Raw genomic sequence first — 19,437 nt, 5'->3', positions numbered from 1 at the left:
TGAATAATACTTGCACTTTCGTAACTCCCTTCGTGGTTTTGACGGTGTTGCGTTTAATATGCTAGATAGTGGATCAGAAGTTCACTAATTTAAGTCTGGTTATCAACGACGGGTTTTTAAGGGGCGAGGAAACTCCTTGTAATGGCTGTCTGTGGAAAGATATCAGACTCCAATCTCGTATTCTGATGCGAGATGAGCCAAGGTTTATCTTTCTCCAAACCACTCAATTATTTACACTTATTTTTCGATTCTTAGCACAATGAGTGTTCATTTGATACCAGAAGATAGAAGTTATGCAGTACGACAATTCGAACAACAGACTATACCGTGTAAGGGAAAGGCTTGTAATAACTCTCGCTAGAAAAAAAAATAACGTGCTAATACAATGTGCAATACTTCATATATTTCTGCAGCAAAAAAAAGCGAGAGAAAGACAGATCGTTAATCCAGCAATCGGTTAATAGGGTGAGAGATAATCGGGGTTCTACTGTAATACCTAGAAATGCAAAATGAAAATAAAATTGATATGTCAGTGTAATTCATTTAACAATGTTGAAGTAAATGTTACCTTGACATAGAATAAATCTCCGACAAAACATATACTGGGTGTTCATTTCAAAGTGTGTCATGACGACACTGTTATGAATCAACAATTTGAAGCGAGTTTCAGCTTTTATGTCAGAGAAGCTGTCTATTAATCAAGGCGTTCAATCTGAACGTGAGAACGTGTACGGTATAACTTGAATGTCGTATCAACAGATGGCGGTCTGTACGGTCTGTGTGCTACCATAACCTCTTTCGAACTGTGTTTTGCGCGGCCAAGTCGTACGCAGGGTATTTGTTATCATTGGTTGCGTACTGCAATAGTCCACAATACAAATCAAATGCTCCGTGTCCATGTTGACCGTCAAAGTTAATGTCAACAAATACGTAAGAAATCGTCTTAACCCTCTCCCCATATCCCGACAGTAAGAAAAAAACCCACCTCAGTACATGTTTCCAAACAGTTCACATTCCTGCCACTACCTGTGTTACCGTACATAGGCTATCAGTAAGTACTCTTCAGAATGAACGCCGTACTTGCTATGCAACTTCTCTAACGCCTAGGTAATACACCTCTGCGGAAGTGTAGGAAGATTGAATTCTCTAGGCTCATCGACTAGCCATATGACGGCATACAGCGAGCCATGACACACTTTGAACTGAACACCCAGTAGTAATACCTATAATGCTGGTGATGATGATGATGATGATGATGATGATGATGATGATGATGATGATGATAATAATAATAATAATAATAATAGCGAAACGACAGCAACAAACCATCTATTTTGGAAATAATCAACATTTTCATTAACAATGGCTGCAACACAGTGCAGTGCTTGGAAATCAGCCCCTTTCAGTTCGTGGAATACCTGTATTCAATGGTGAGTGCGCTCCAATATCCATAATCATTCATTTAACACTATAATAATTTAGGTTAAGTTTTTTGGACCATCCTGTACAATGTGTAAAGAGTAAATGCAAATTCAGCAGCAATATTCTTACTCTGTTTTTATATATTATTTATGACTACAAACATTCTCATATCTGCTGACAGATGTTGGAATGCACTGTTAGTGTACCTTGAGCCTCCTGTTCTCTCGCACTCTTGGCCTGCTTCCTGTCGGCGGCGATCTTCTCCAGGTGACCAAACGTGAGGCTCCGGATCTCCTGCGCTGTGAGCAGCACTTCAAACTCGCGCTCCAGGGTCTGCTTGATCTCCACGGCCGTCATGGAGTCCATCCCCAGCTCTGCCAGCGTCGTTGTATGGCTGATGGTCTTCAGGTCTCGAATGCCTGCCAGCATACAGCATGCAACTCAAAGTAGAAACACATGGCCATCTTTTGATGGAAAGCATCTGTGAATAAAGAAACGAGACGTCTTCTCTGCTTTCCTCCCATCAGTCTTTCTACCGTTTTTTAAGGAAAGTATAGATAATATTAATTCTATCAATTGCCGGTAGTTCTTTTACATGTATCTCGAATTGAAAATTCCTTGTGTTCGTGTGCATCATTGCTGGGCAGAAGTTCGAATGAAATGAAGGCACGTTTAATTGGTCCTTTACTACATAGTAATCAAATTGAAAAAATTCAAAAACGATTCTCTAGATATCTGTATTTTAGAAGATATCATTGTTCAGCCCTCCATAACAAAATTTCGTACAAATATCTACTTGCTGAATTTAATTTAAAGTCTCTTGCCAGTCGTAGATTACTTGCTGAACAACTTTTATTATATAAAATATTCAACGGTCTAGTAGATAATAGCGAAATATTATCACAAATCCAGATTAACGCTAGAACTTCACATTTAAGAAATCATCAATTATTATATTATAAAAAACCAAACACAAAAAAATGTGTTCAAATTTCAATGAAATATGTAAAACATGGGATCTAGATTTCTGCATTTCTTACATGGAATACAAACATTTTCTTATTAATATACTGAAGGTAGGTGATTTTATATAATATTGCTATTTGTTACTCTGTAATTTGCCAATTATAGCTACATTTTACATTTTTGGCTATTTTGTGGACCTTCCATCAAAATATTGGGAAGCAAGAAGGATGACGACTTCATTGTTAAATCCAGAGCAAAAAAAAAAAAAAAAAAAAAAAAAAACACACACACACACACACACAAACACAAATACACAAAAAAAAAACCTCTCTCTCCCTCCCTCCTTCTCCCTCTCGCCCTCCCCCCTCTCCCTCCCTCCCCCCCTCTCTCTCTTTTGGCTATGATATTTTGTATTTTTCATTTATATCTATATCTGTATATTTTATTTAGGTAGTATCTATTTGTCTGTTCTTTTTTTTTTCTTTCCTTTTCTCATTTTCCATTTTAATTTGTATTTACACTTGTATCTGTTTCATCTCTTTTTTCAGACGTTATCGATTTTTTTTGTAAACGAATATCTGTACTGTAAATAAATAAATAAGTAAGTAAATAAATAAATAAATAAATTATGGTTACATTTAACTCTGCTTTAGGAACGAGGCCTTAAATGGAAACACAAAATTGACTGACATCTAGAAACCACTCCATTAAGTAGGGACATTTGCAGTACATTCACATAACACTGTAACATTAGAAGCTTGACGGTTCCAAGCTATTAAAATAAAATTTGCATTGAAGTAAGTAATTCTGGCACTCACAAGGTAGTGGAGGAAAGAGAAGTGAATAGCAGCAAACCTCCTTCCCAGCACCATTTACAGAACTTCATTGATTAAGTATTCTTGCCTGTTCTGGTTCACAAGACTTCGGTTGATTCTGTGAGAGCTTAGATTTACACATGAAAAAATTTGTTATGCAAGACTTCGCTCTGTTACACCTCTGTTTTCTTTTGTTGTTGTTTTTTCTGTTTGTTCATACTAGTAGATCAGATGTTTTAATATAATCTATAACAAAGATATATTCAAGGGATAAATTAGATACAAAATAACCTAATAGTGTGAACCAGATAGATACTGCTCAAAGTAGACTTAAGACAAATTCGCGTTACAGACGATAGGTCTTTTTTGTGTCTAAGACTGTACACACCCAAAATACTGCTGACACACTCCATGATGTCTGCATAGTTGCCACTGCCCGCTCGCTTCTCTGCCACCACCATGCTGCCCACCACAGGGTGAGTCTGGGCCAGTAGCACGTCTAGCACCTCCAGACACGACGAGATCCTCTGCTGTAGCGTGCCACCTGCAACATCAGTCACAGCTGTGCAGTGCATCTGATAGACTACAAAGTGCAATCAAATTCAGCCCAACCCAAACCAACCAAATACAACACAACTAAAACTAAATACAAATATAATGTAACTCAGTCCAACCCTATTAATCAGATTCAAAACAAAACCTCTGATTGAGGTTCTGGCTGATATGTACATCTATTATCACATCTCACTTGACGATATGTTTCAGAGGAAGAACAAATGGACGCAAAAAGAAACTAACCCACAAAATGAAAGTTTTGAGATAATGAACATTAAAGTTAACATTGTTTTGAAATATTAAAGATATTTTTTTATTTTTTATTTTTTTTTTTATAAATTTGTCCTACAGAATTATATCTGTAATATTGACAATTAATATTTCAGGAGAAAAATTCGCTCCTCAAATATTAAATGTTTTGAAAATTAGGTTTCATACTTACTTCAATATGAGGCCAGAATCCTCCATTTTCAAACGATTATTTCACAGATTAACTTTATTTCAAAATAAGTAGAAACATTTGGAAAAATGTAACTTACAAGCAAACATTCTCATGAGGCTAGACAAAAAAGTTAATTTTTTTCTTCCACCATGTTAATAATGTCAAAACAAGTGCTTGTACAAATTTTGGCCACTTGAGAGCAATTACGAGGCCGTCCAGAAAGTGATTTTACCTAGAAAGAACAATTTCGTGGAAAAATTTATTGGAACAGATACAGCAAGTGTTGCGCTATTTTTCAACATATTCTCCACCAGAATTGAGACATTTGTCATACCGTGGGATCAACAGAGAGGTGCAGACACTGGTTCTGATCCCAGGCAGCAGATTTCTATGACAAAGGGATACAAAAATTGATCCCATGATATGACAAATCCCTCAATTTCAGTGGGAAATATCTTGAAAAATAGGGCAACAATTGCTGTATCTGTTTCAATAAATCTTTCCATGAAATTGTGCTTTCTTTCTATAAACTGCCCCAAAGAAAATTAATTTCTGGACGGCCTTATAATTGCGGTCGAGTGGCCAAAATTTGTACAAGCACTTTTTCTGACATTATTGACATGGAGGAAGAAAAAATTACTTTAATGCCGAATAAACCCTACAGTTCGAAGTGTCGTTCAATAAACTAGGAACTAAATTACTACTACCCCCACTTCCAACACAACCAATCAATACCATCTACTTAAATTAATTTACCCTAATCTAATCTGATGTAGTTCAGTCCAATCTCCTACTATGTGTGTATTCTAATGAAATGTAGTGAAACTGAACTCCAACCAACGCAATTACAGTTCACTTCAATTCAACTCATGCGAATTCAGTCCAGTCTAGTTTAATACACAGAAATTAACTGCATTCGTTTTGTGTTCATGCAATCACAATTGAAGTAATTCTAGTTTAAAATATTGTGACAGCGACGTGAGATTCGAACTCACGACCAGCGTCCCGCATGAAAGCAGATCGCACAGGCTCCACGGAACATTGAGTGACGTCGCGCGGTGGAGAGAAGAGAGAGGGTGTATTACGTCACGCGACGAGTTTGCGCGCGCATCTGGTGCTGGTAGAGAGGAGAGGGCCCTGGATTTCTCTGGAATGCCATCTCTAGAGACGGGTGGAAACTTCGAGGTTACGTCGCTATGGTTATAAATTACGGTCGCGAAGGAACGACGGCAGTTTCAGAGTTTTCAGTTATTCAGTCAGTGAGAAAGCCAGAGCAAGCAAGCCAGCCGGAGTTCGACTCGAGTGTGCGTCCGCATCTGCGTCAGCATCCGAAGGCCTGAGTTCGAGTGCAGTGGACCGCAGTTGGAGGGACCTGAGTTCGAGTGCAGTGGACCGCAGTTGGAGGGACCCGAGTTCGAGTACAGTGAACTGTCTCTGAAGGTCTGTGGTTCGAGATACTGTGGACTCGAGTGACTGAGATAGAAGAACTGTGAACTGAGAACTGATAGTTCTGATTTGTAAATAGTGCTTTGTAAATATTAGTTAAGATTAACAGTTCATTGTTGTGCGTAATAGTCCAAGTAAATTGTCATTGTCGTCGGTGGAGTGCTATAACGAATACTGTGTGGAGTGAAGATCCAATTGTTGACGAGAGCGTTTAAGGTGAATTGTAGAAAGGAATTATTGTTGTGACGAATAAATTACATTGTTGTTACTAATAAAATTTACACTGGTGTCAGAATCGGGACATTATCGACAATGGAGAACCTACAGCAGATCCTGCAAGCCATCGCGGAAATGAAAGCAGAAATGAAAAAGGACATAAGCGACGTAAAAGCAGAGTTGAAGAACGACATAAGTGAAGTGAAAACGGAGATGAAAAGTGACATAAGTGAAGTGAAAACGGAGATGAAAAGTGACATAAGCGGAGTGAAAGGCGACATAAGCGGAGTGAAAGGCGACATAAGCGGAGTGAAAGGCGACATAAGCGGAGTGAAAGATGACGTCACTACGCAAATTGAAAGCGTTTCGGCCCACGTAGATGGAATTGTCGCCATCGTAAAAGACTAACTTAAGGCCGATTTGGATAACCTAAACCAGAATTTTACAACTATAAACGAGACAGTAGCCGAGTTGAGACAGGAGGTAGACCATTTCGACGGAAAAATCCGCGATCTCGAGCGTCGTCAAGAGCAGACGAGTGAGGTGATGGACCGACAAGCTGAAGAAAACAAGCACATACTCACGTTGATGGACCGACATGCTGAAGAAAACAAGCACATTCTCGCGTTGGTGGATCGCCAGGCTAGAGAACATAAACAGATAGTTGCCGAGGAGGTTCGACGTGCCATGCAAGAAGCGGCCACAGAGTTGAGGACTCCATATAGTGGCCCTGCGGAATCATCGCCTTCAGCCAGACATCACAACGTCAAGACGCCGAAGTTCGACGGTACGACGTCTTGGGCGATATTCCGTCGCCAGTTCGAGGCCATCGCAGAGCACAATGGGTGGACGCCAGCAGAGAAAACTACACAGTTGCTGACCGCGCTTCAAGGACAGGCGTCGGAGATTCTTCACAGCGTTCCAGAAGATGGGACAGCCGCTGAGATAATGGCGGCCCTGGAGGGACGTTATGGTGACCATCAACTTGCGGCAGCATTCAGGACCCAACTAAAAACGAGGGTCCAACAGTCAGGCGAGTCCCTACAAGAACTCGCGATGGCGGTGGAACAACTGGCCCATAAGGCCCTCAGGGGCCTACCTAATGATTTCATCTCTGGAGAGGCGGCCTACACCTTCGGCAGCGGAGTTCGAGACCCGGAAATAAGACAACAGCTACTCCTGGCAGAGCATCGCACTATCAACGCAGCTCTGGCGGCGGCCCTCAGGATGGAGGCGGCCAAGTCGGCGGCGGGAGTCTCAACACCGCACTGGATCAGGAGCGTCACGGCGACGGATGCTGGGGGGCGCCAACCGAAGCCACCCGAGCGGCAGTCAACGGAGCGGCGGAGACGACGGGCGCCCATCTGCTGGTCCTGTGGCAAACCGGGACACTTGAGAAGGGACTGTGACCAATCCGGCCACAGGCAGGAGAGAGAGGTAGCCGACGTCGAGGAGCGCCAGCAGTCAACGGAGCGGCGGAGACGACGGGCGCCCACCTGCTGGTCCTGCGGCAGACCGGGACACCTGAGAAGGGACTGTGACCGATCCGGTCACAGGCAGGAGAGAGAGGTGGCCGACGTCGAGGAGCGCCAACAGTCAACAGAGCGGCGGAGACGACGGACGCCCAACTGCTGGTCCTGCGGGAGACCGGGACACCTAAGGAGGGACTGCGACCGCTCCGGCCACAGGCAGGAGAGAGAGGTGGCTGACACCGAGAGAAACCAACAGTCGCCTGAGCAACGGAGACGACGGGTGCCCACCTGCTGGTCCTGCGGTAAACCGGGGCACCTGCGGAGGAGTTGCGACCGACCTGGCAACAGTCAGGAGAGAGAGGGGGCCGATGCTAGGAGGAGCACGTCGGCGCCATCATCACCGTCAACTCGGCTCGTCCTGAAACCGGTCGACAGAAGATGCGACGATGGGCTGATTGCTGAAGGACGGATAAGAGGCCGTCCATGCAGAGTACTGGTGGACACCGGGGCGATGCTCACTATCGCCAGACCAGACGTCGTGCGGGGCCTACCTGGGAGGACGCCGCTTCGCCAATACGAGCTACGGACTGCTTCAGGCGAGAGCTTGCCCATCCAGAGAGAGGTCTTCCTGGACCTGACCTTGGGGAAGAGGAAACTGGAGATGTGGGTGTTCGTCGCCAACATCACCGAGGACGTCGTCCTGGGACTCGACGCCATGCGGTTACTCGATGCGACGGTGGACGTCCGGCGCCGTATACTCCGTCTTGGTCGGGATGAAGTGTTCCTGATGGACGCCGAGGACCAACCCGTGGCCAGCGAGCTCTCCTTGGAGGGCCAAGTGGAAAAGCAAGATGGCGCCCACGCAGTACGAGTATTGCTGCCCAGCCAAGTCAAGGATGGGGTGGCACCACCATAAGGAGGGAGCAGCCGGAGGACCCCAAACGTTGGACCGACTAGCAGCCTACCAAGGGACTGCCCGAGACGAGCAGTCCTAAGGAGGGAGCAATGTGACAGCGACGTGAGATTCGAACTCACGACCAGCGTCCCGCATGAAAGCAGATCGCACAGGCTCCACGGAACATTGAGTGACGTCGCGCGGTGGAGAGAAGAGAGAGGGTGTATTACGTCACGCGACGAGTTTGCGCGCGCATCTGGTGCTGGTAGAGAGGAGAGGGCCCTGGATTTCTCTGGAATGCCATCTCTAGAGACGGGTGGAAACTTCGAGGTTACGTCGCTATGGTTATAAATTACGGTCGCGAAGGAACGACGGCAGTTTCAGAGTTTTCAGTTATTCAGTCAGTGAGAAAGCCAGAGCAAGCAAGCCAGCCGGAGTTCGACTCGAGTGTGCGTCCGCATCTGCGTCAGCATCCGAAGGCCTGAGTTCGAGTGCAGTGGACCGCAGTTGGAGGGACCTGAGTTCGAGTGCAGTGGACCGCAGTTGGAGGGACCCGAGTTCGAGTACAGTGAACTGTCTCTGAAGGTCTGTGGTTCGAGATACTGTGGACTCGAGTGACTGAGATAGAAGAACTGTGAACTGAGAACTGATAGTTCTGATTTGTAAATAGTGCTTTGTAAATATTAGTTAAGATTAACAGTTCATTGTTGTGCGAAATAGTCCAAGTAAATTGTCATTGTCGTCGGTGGAGTGCTATAACGAATACTGTGTGGAGTGAAGATCCAATTGTTGACGAGAGCGTTTAAGGTGAATTGTAGAAAGGAATTATTGTTGTGACGAATAAATTACATTGTTGTTACTAATAAAATTTACAATATTCTAATCAACCAGTCCAATGGAGTGCAATTCTTCCTGTTTCAATTCACTCCATATTCACTTGGTTAAAGCATTTCAATAAATATTCAGGCCTATTTCATTTTAGTTCAGTCCACATCAATCAATCCTAGACCTACAAACTTCATTCAATATCAATCTCGTCCAGTTTGTAGTACTTGTAGCAGTTTTTGATTTAACAATGCTTTCAACAGTAAACATCGTTCAGAGATACATCAATACAATCCAGTCCAGTCTTCTGATCCAAAAACATGAAACAACATGCTGCAAAGAAATGAGTTCGTTCTCTGTTGTAGTATAACATGAGGTACCTATAACTAGCTCCTTGTGGTCCTCGTGCATCTCTGCCACCAGCCCCACATCTCCCACAGCGCCCCACTGCACAGCCAGCCCTGGTAGGCCGTCCCTGACCCTTGCTTCACACACCCGCTCCATCACTGAGTTGCTCATGCCGTAGTTGGCCTGTCCAGCATTGCCACGCCCACAGGAGACGCTCGAGAACACCACGAATTTCTGCAGCAGCGGACACATCTGGCGAGAAAGCTTATCCAGCAGGCGAGTGGCAAGCGCCTTGGGGCCCACACAGGCAGCAAAGCTGGCCTCAGTCTGATTCGAAAGCAAGCTGTCCTGCAACACCTGTGACAGTAGACACTGTAGATGTTATTATTGTTATTGCTGCTGCTACCCACCACAACTCTCGTCGCCGCCACCCCCACCCTGGTCACCATCGCATCTAAGTATGTTACAATCACACAATTCAATGGGCAATCCCTATTGTGCAGTGAGGGGTTGCTACTTTGTCTCGCCTGGTTCAATAGAATTATTAAACTCATTGGACATTCTCGATTATTATACTTTCATCGTAGGCAAACAAATCAAATAACCAAGGAAACACAGGACAGACTAAAAGTGAATGGAAATACTTGTCAGTGATGCAACTAAAGGTACGGTCACACGTCGCTACTTCTGCTGCGCAACTTTTGTACTGCAGCTGCAAAAGTTGCGTGTCGTGTTCACACGTAAGCCAAAAGTAGCACGCTGCACGCTACTTTTTGTGCTGCGCAACCTGAGTGCAGTAAAAGTTGCAACTGGAGGTTGCGAGTCTGTTCACACACAAGGCGCTACTTTTGCAGCCGCAGTCATGCTGCAGGTTTCCATCTCCGTGCTGACTTCTCAATATACATTTTGTGGTTATGTTCGCATTATTAAGAAACTGATGTGAAAGCTTCCTTATCTATTATTTGCTTTTCTGTCGTATCTAGTATTCAGAAATTGGCATTATTTTTACTATAAAGCTTCTAAAAACGCATATATACTTAAATGATAACCAACACCATATTCACGTAATCAATATTGGCAACTCTCCTGTTTGAAACTACACTACAGAAAATTAAAAAAGTGAATTATATCGTCAGCAAATATGCTCACACTGTGTTGTGTATTTAATAACTGTTACGAATAATTTATTTTTATCACATTTAACATTAAAATATATTCAAACAATAAAAGTATCATTGGCACAGTTGGGTGGCAACACTGGTCGCAACCGCAGCAAAAGTTTCAACAAAACCGATATCAAAAATGCTGCGGCTGCAACCCTGAGAACCCTGTTCACACGTCGCAACTTCTAAGCTGCGCGCAGCATGGAAAAGTAGCGGGCAGCAGGTTCGGCAGCCGCTACTTTTCGGGTTGCACCGTTGTTCACACGTCGCAGTACGAGAGTTGCGCAGTTTTTTGTACTGCAGCGCTGCAAAAGTAGCGACGTGTGATCGTACCTTAACGAAACAAACAAACATTCAATGACTAACCAACCAACTAACAAGTCATGGAAGCAAACAAACAAGCTAACACGGAAGCAAGCATACAAACAAACCAACCAACAAAGATACAAACAAGCAAGCAAACAACGAAGGAATAAACTACAAATCAACCAAATTAAAAATGAAAAATCAAACAAGAAACAAAGAAATGGACAATGAAAAACACACCACCAGTTAATACACAGAATAACTAAATAACAAACCAAACAAACAACTTTCAGGTTTCAAATACTATGTACATGATATGCATGAAGGAAACTGAAATGGGAGCGAAATGATTTTGAAACCTTTAACTACGCAGTATGCTGATACGTGAAAACTAACCACAGCGAGGTTGAAGATGGCGTCCACTGGTCCGAGTTTATTCGCTTCTGACAGAAGAGTTGTTACGTCCTCCTCGGACATGATGTCGGCCAAGGAGATGTTTACAGTAACGCCGTAACTACGCCAGATGCGCACCCGGTAGCTCTGATAGCCAGTCCGCAAGCCACTGCGAGATGTCAGCACCAGCTTGCGGGCTCCTCGCAGCACCAGCCAGTCCGCCAGTTCCAGGCCAAAGCCCCCCAAACCACCTGCAGTAAGAAAGGGCCTTGACTACTACTATACACAAGACTGCGTGACACTTGAAAAGTAATTTAAGTACTACAAATAGAAAGAATTATAAAAAAAAATAATTTTCAAGAATTAAGACAATGCAGACATGAAGAGAATAAAGCTGATATTAAAAAGGATAACGACAGAAGGTACAATGCAGAAACTGATTGGAGTTATGAAATGACAAACAAATGTCAAAACAAATACAGTAACAACTTGGTTACAAAACATTAGATAAAAATATGAAACTGTCATGTGTATCCTTAACAGAGAGTGAACACAATTGAAAGCAATCAAAATGAACTTAAAGATAAAAAAAAATGCTCATTTGCAGAATCAAAATCAGAAATCCACATAACACTCAAATGTAAACTTACATTCGGAATCATATGAGTAATCAAGCAAATGCAGCATAGAAAATCCCAGCCACTATGGTATTATAGACTAATACAACAAGAAATATTACTAAAACAGATATCGAGAAATTTAAACCCACTGTGTATAAGTCTGGCAAGAAGATGGGAAAACAGGAATCAAGGGAAATACACCCTGGAGATGGCTACAAGCCAACACAGTGCGAGAACTGGGGGTGTCATATTTGCAGAACATCTGCATCGCATGAATCTCCCTGCAGCAAGGACATCAACAGAATATTTTTATGGGGAGGGGTGAGTCTTTAGGATACTAGTATATTATTAAGGGATTCCTACGTAAAGAGGTGTAGATTGGACTTTTTCCAGTGCTTATTTTAAGTAATTCAAAATGTTTCGAAGATTATATCTTGGTCTTCAGGTGAAAAAAAAAAAAGTTGAAAGTGTAGCCTTATCTCGAACAATTGCACTTCCATCACACACATTTTTGTATGTAATGTCATGCTGCTTAAAGCCATCCATTAGAAGCCCTAAAATTGTCTTAATGCGATGCTTTGTTGTGAATGATTCTCATGCACCGCAGCACATGATTAACACGTGGTTTCTGGCACTGTGTTGCATCAGGTATCTCATCTGGGTACGCACGGTAGATAAGGAGAGGGATAGGAACTGTTATTGAAACGACCTTGGACAAGGAAATAAACATTTAGGGCTGAAAAAACGTACAATCGAAGTTAATTTTCTCTGTTGGGACAAAAAATTTGTTTCATAAATGCGGGTAAAACACTAAATCGAGAAACATTAAATCAGGGTAAAAACAGCATTGCGTATATGGGACTTCTGCTGGGAGTGCAAAATAAGAACGCAAAATGCGGGTAAATCTTAAATCGAGAAACCCAAAATCGAGGTTCCACTGTATATTTGGCGATACAGTCAAATGTCGTTTTAACAAACGCCAGTTTAACGAATTCGTCAGTACAATGGAATAAATTGTATTTCCTTTCATTACCTGCATAAGGTTCAATGTTAAATTATTTCAATTGTATGAACTTCCATATAACGAAAATAAAAATTTCCCCTTCATGATACATAATATGATCATTACAACGAAGTGGTTTGTTACTGGCGCACACAGACATATCAATTGAAGATGTTCACTTCAGCATGGAGAAGCTTGCTCTCAATGGTTATAATGAACTGCTGGCGGAAGTCTGGAATTTTGTCAGTGATTGAAGAAGAAAAAGGATGACATTGAAGAGTTAGACTCAGATATGTGAGAAGAATAACACACCTACAGATGTGAAACCAGAAGATTTCATTGATATCGACAATGCAGTGACTGTTGAAAAGGAGGTTACAGGAGAGAGCATTGTCTGTAGTGTAATGCAAGAAGAAGGTGGTGTGGGTGGAAGTGATACAGAATCTGTATGTAGTGATAATGATAGTGGAAAAAAAAAAAAAAAAAGGTTTCTTGCCGAAGCTATAAATGTTGCTAATGATTTATGACTATTTTTGACTGGACAAAAAGTGCAAGTGTTATTGTAAATTATCTTACTTACTTACGTACTTGCCGCCCTCACTTCGGTCCCTATCCAGAGTAAAATTAACCCAGTCTCTTCAATCATATCCTACCTCCCCAAATCCATTTTAATATTATACTCCCATCTTCGTCTCGGCCTCCCCAAAGTCTTTTTGCCTCCAGTCTCCCAACTAAGGCCCGTAACACACTTGCAGAGTTTTCGCCAGCGAGAAATGTTTTGCGAGAAAATTAAAAAATTGATAACATGGATTCAAATGGACGTCCACACACTGGAAGAGATTCTCGTTCGAGACAAAAACCTCGCGCGAGTTTCTCGCTGGAATCGGTAGCTCAGCGAATTTTCTCGACACATTTATCAAAGATGTTTGACATTTATACTCTTTATGACGATTGAATGTAGAAAAAGATATCACAGGTGGCGATGAGTTGTATTGTTTTTATTTGAAAATGAGGCAAGATGGCTGATAATTGCAGTCAGAAACTTATCGAACTTGTACGATATCATCCGTAGGCCTATTTATATGATACACGGGATGAAAACTATAAAAACACGAAATTTAAAGAAGAAATCTGGAGACAAATATCAGATTATCTGAAAATAAATAGGGTTATATTTTATTTTGATGAGATGTAATAGTATTAATTATATATTTGAAATAATGTATCTATATGTCTTAACAGTTTACGTAATTTTAATCAGAATATAGCAAAGAACTCTCATGAAAAAAAAAAAAAAAAAAAAAAAAAAAAAAAAAAAAAAAGAGGTCCATTCAACCTGAAATAACGCCTAAACGTATCATCATTCAAATCGAAACCAGTGTCCAAAACTCGCCCTTATTTTCGTAAGATACAATGTGATTTTCAGGTATTTTTGACTTTTAATTTTAGGCCTACTTTTTCTTTTCATTAACAAAATATGTTCATGTAACTCCATTTCCTCATCATCTGAATACTCAGATTCAACATAGCGTTCGTACGTAATTTGTAAAGTACGACAATATACTTACAGGTTATATATTTAAGTACGACAATATACGTAAATACATAACCTATAATATTTCCCCCAACGAGTGATTACTATAATCAGAAAAATGCTTTCTGCATGAAGGCAGTGCATAGATGATCATAGCGAGGTGTGATCTGTGATAGCGAGAACTCGCCAAGTGTGTGGAGGAAGGCTCTTCGCCTCTTTCTCGCAACACATTTCTCGCTAGCGAAAACTCTTCAAGTGTGTTACGGGCCTAACACTCTATATGGATTTCTGGATTAGCCTATATGTGCTACATCATAAATTATCTAGAAGAATCAATTGTCAAATCAGAAAGAAATTACAGACTTTTCCTTATTAGTAAAACATACGCAGAGAAAATAATGTACTGGCATCGATATGTAGATGACATAATAGTCCTATATAATGGAAACAAAAGACAAATAGGAAACCTACATCAACAACTCAACAAAATACATCACAAATTAAAATATACAATAGGAACAGAACATAACCAAGCTATAAACTTCTTAGACATCACCATAACCAAAACAAATAACAGACACGAATTCAAAATATACAGGAAACCCACTACAACCACAACACATATACACAATTCATCAAACCATCCCATATAACATAAACATGCAGCTTTCCGTACAATGACACACAGATTAATTAATATACCAATGAACAATGACAACTACACTGAAGAACTAAACACAATAAAATATATAGCACAAGACAATGGATACAACCCTAACATAATAGACACACTAATAAAAAAGGCAAAACAAAAACAGAACAAACCAACGCAAACAGCACGCGAGAATAAATACATAACATTAACATATCACAATACCATTACCCACAAAATTGCAACTTCATTCAGAAAACTAAAGTACAAAATTGCATACAAAACAAATAACACAACACAGAAATACCTAAATAATCACATTAAACATTCAAATAAATATAATTCAACTGGGGTCTACAAACTAAAATGCAATAGTTGCCCACATTTTTACATAGGACAGACAGGAAGATCCTTTCATACAAGATATAATGAACACATTAAAGCTATAACCAAACCCTACATCACATCAAATTATGCAGTCCACATTATCAACAATAATCATGACTACAATAATATAGAAACAGATATGGAAATTTTACACATCACACCAAAAAGTTCACAGTTAAACATCTTAGAACAATACGAAATATATAAACATACAATAATATACCCACAACATATACTTAATACACAATTACAGTTCAATACCCACACATTATTCGACGTCATGATACGTCATAACACACAAACAACCAGCCCCCACCATAAGAGCAACATACCCCCACCCCTACAATCGACAAATGCACATCGCAGAATTCAAGATCACCAGTAGTTCAAGAGACACTGATGAAGACGTGACATCACGTCGAAACGGGCCGTCTGTCGAAGGTATACACCTTTTTTAAATATTTTAATACTTTTTAACGTGTGACTAAGTAATTTTATGTTTTTAACAAACAAAGTGTTAACGTGAACTTTAATCAATAAAACATATAGTTATGACATTTGTGTAAAAAGTAGCATTGATCAATATTATAACGAACTTTCATTATAACGAAAATGATAACAGGATCCCTAGAAATTCCTTAAAACGACATATTCCAGTATAACGAAAATAACGACAAGGTCCCTAAAAATTCGTTCAAACGACATTTGACTGTATCAAGAAAACTGGAAAAATCAAGTCAATAGAATGAGTAACAACAGATTTCCAAAGACAATTTTAAATTATCGACTAATGGGAAAAAGATCCAATGGCAGACCTCAGAAGAGATACACAGAAAACAAAACTGTAACAGGCCACTTGGCCTAATACTTGTCAGGAGATGATGATGATGATGATGATGATGATGATGATGATGGATAATTATATTTCTAAGACACAGAATCTCAATGCTTAGCACTGGCTCCCTTACTCCCTTTTTACAACAGAGAAGCCAACTGTGGTTCCACGACAGATTTGAATAATTTAAAAAGAATCATTCAAATCAATAATCACAAAAGCAGTCATATCGTAAATAGCTGTCAAGTACGATCATTTAAACAGATCAATACTGGATACCTGCAATTACATAGGTGCACTCTGGTTTGCAGATGAATCTCGGCTGAGCCTGCATAAGAATTGTGCTTGGAATAACAGCCTTCTCCTCTTCTTCAGGTCGGATCTGCACCAACACCTTGCCTATGTGTTTGCCGCTTGTCATGAACCTGGAACACAGTAACATGGACTGGACCAGTCAAATATCCACAAAATTAAACACTAAAACCTTTCTTCTTCGGATAAGCACGGGAAATTATATTTGTTGTTGTTTTCTAATGCCAGGTGTTTGACAATAAAGTCATTTGACCTCTGGCACTCCAATATTTGAAAATGGCAAGTTGTAGCCGATTTAAGTGAACACCATATTTTAACGTTTTGGTGGCTACTTCATTCACACACAACCCCCAGGACCACACCTGCTGTTGGTCGACAGGTCCATTGGACCTAGCTGAGAGATCTTGTTGATCACCAGCTTTCCCTCCTTAAGCCACTGGAGGACGATTTTAGTGCCATAGCAGGTCAGCACTAGGAACAGAAAAGTAGAAAGAGGAGGAAGGAAAGGGAAATGAACCCCTAGGCCTCGAATGCTCTAATGCCGTCGAGGTCGAAGAAAGTAAGAGTTCAGTCAGAGGACTGGATAGGAAAGGGTAAAGAGGGAATTAGGTATTGAATAGAGGAAAATTATACCAAATTCGGTCATTAACTCATCAGGCTGACCAGTGCTAATTGATGAGTAGCCCCTCCCTTGTAAATTATGCTTACTAACCGCTGCACCACGGGAAGGTGGGGATGGAACATTGGGTATTTGTCCAGGTTGGTTCCTTAAAGACTTCAATGGGAAGGATTAATGGCTCTCCCCCTGTATCCGACAGATACCCTTTTGCAGCCGGAAAATTATATTTTGTCCGTCATATAGAGAAAAAGAAAAAAGTAACAAAACAATATATTTTGTGCTTACTCGAAATTTAAATGTGAATAACAATATTAAAATTTACTAATACAGAAAATGAGTTTAACTACTTAGGAACATTAATTAGGTACTGTATTTTCTCGAATACCCCTCATATAAGCCGCGCACCCCACTTCTGAAAAGGGGAGTGGGGGGGCAATACAAAAATAAAATTTCCACAAATATATGGACGACAAATTACATGTCACTTGTCTTGCTTAAGCGACCGTTTACATGATAGCCTGTAATATTAATAGCATGTGTCAGTAAATTAACTACTTTTATCTTGAATGTTACTACGTGCTTGTTATAATAAATTAACTTCTTCATTCTGCGCTGTTTTCGTCATCACGGTCATTGTCTTCACTCTAACTTCTCCATCGTGCTGTTCTAATTACAGATGCTACACTTTTTGAAGCTCTTTTCAACAAGAAGGAGTGTGATATGCGTGCCCAAGCATCATGGACGAAAACTTATGCCATATTATTATATTATTACCCATATATTAAAAGGGCACATAAATGTACTATAGTGGTATTATATTGCAAACTCAGCAGCCAAGAGCTTTCTTAGCATATAAAAATGATAAAGAATATTTTATTGGAAACAAAAATTCTGATGAAACCCTGTAAGAGTACAACATTACTGAACATTTAATGACTGTGACTTTGCAAATATCATGCGTTCATTTCAAAACTTCCCCCCTTGAATAATTTTAGATTGCAGGGGACACGATTTTGATTAAAAGACAAACTAAAATATGTTTTCAGTGATCGTCACACGTTGGCATAAATAGTAACGACATTGCTGATGAACTATGTAGCAAAAAAGGGCACAAAATTACACAGACAAAATAAAACTATGAATACTCAAACATTAGATATCAAAATTAAAACTAAATCAGTAGCAGAAATACTCCATAAATATAATCAAGAATCACAAGGGAAAAAATGGGCAGAAATAAATAAATTTTGGAAGATATATAGCCTAAAATCCAGAAAGGAAGCCGTAGCTATTTTCAGGTTGAATACAGGACATGACTGCCTTGCATCACATCTTTGCAAGATTGGAATTTATAACACAGAAGAATGTCCACTGTGCAACATTCCAGGATCGTCAATGAATAAAAAACATCTGCTTCAGTGCAGAAAGCTGAGTGCTCTTTACCGGGAGGCAAGAAGCAAGATGGGTTAGATGATCCCAAAAGTGGCCAACAACAACGATTTTGAATAAAAACACGTCCATTTAATTTTGGACTGTTGATTGAATTTTCTGTTCCACCCCTTCACCCCCTCCCCTACTTTTGAATTTCAAATTGCACCCTATCTTAACTTGCGAATACTAAATGAGGCAGTAGAGCAAGTGGACAGCTTCAAATACTTGGGGTGTACTATAAGCAGTAACATGAGCTGCTGCCAGGAAATCAAAAGGAGGATAGCAATGGCCAAGGAAGCTTTTAATAGAAAAAGGAGCATCTTCTGCGGACCTCTGGAGAAAGAACTAAGGAAGAGACTAGTGAAGTGCTTTGTGTGGTATCATATGGGGCAGAAACATGGATATTACAACACTAAAACACACCCCAATCAAATTCTCAACACACAGATCAATTTCAGTACACACACACACACACACTATTTGATTCCACTTTTCAACACCTTTCAACAATCAAACGCACCCACATAACAGGCAGAGAAGTTCGAGATGACGCCGAGATCTAGTAGGATCTGAGGATGGTGTGATGAAGCACCGAAACAGCTGTAAGCCGCACAAACTTACATAATTAACACGAGTAAGTCCGCTAGTTAATCAATTAATTTTGATGTGTGTATTACTGTCTCTTAAGTTTACTTAAGGTACGATCACACGTCGCTACTTTTGCAGTGCTGCAGTACAAAAAACTACGCAACTCTTGTACTGCGACGTGTGAACAACGGT

General features: G+C 40.6%; 1 protein-coding gene across 1 annotated transcript in view; it reads right to left on the bottom strand.

Annotated features, from left to right (window-relative positions):
- Positions 1 to 19,437, bottom strand: part of LOC138711956 (fatty acid synthase-like) — a 101,224-nt gene that overhangs the window by 12,754 nt on the left and 69,033 nt on the right. The window contains exons 28-32 of the mRNA XM_069843268.1: positions 16,575 to 16,720; positions 11,268 to 11,515; positions 9,435 to 9,759; positions 3,592 to 3,747; positions 1,629 to 1,841 (exon numbers count right to left, since the gene is read on the bottom strand). Of these exons, the coding sequence (XP_069699369.1) occupies positions 1,629 to 1,841; positions 3,592 to 3,747; positions 9,435 to 9,759; positions 11,268 to 11,515; positions 16,575 to 16,720 (1,088 nt within the window). The remainder of the gene's footprint in view (positions 1 to 1,628; positions 1,842 to 3,591; positions 3,748 to 9,434; positions 9,760 to 11,267; positions 11,516 to 16,574; positions 16,721 to 19,437) is intronic.

The sequence above is a fragment of the Periplaneta americana genome, chromosome 2, assembly GCF_040183065.1.
Source record: "Periplaneta americana isolate PAMFEO1 chromosome 2, P.americana_PAMFEO1_priV1, whole genome shotgun sequence".
Classification (NCBI taxonomy): Eukaryota; Metazoa; Arthropoda; class Insecta; order Blattodea; family Blattidae; genus Periplaneta; species Periplaneta americana.
This window is presented reverse-complemented; position numbering and strand designations above follow the sequence as displayed.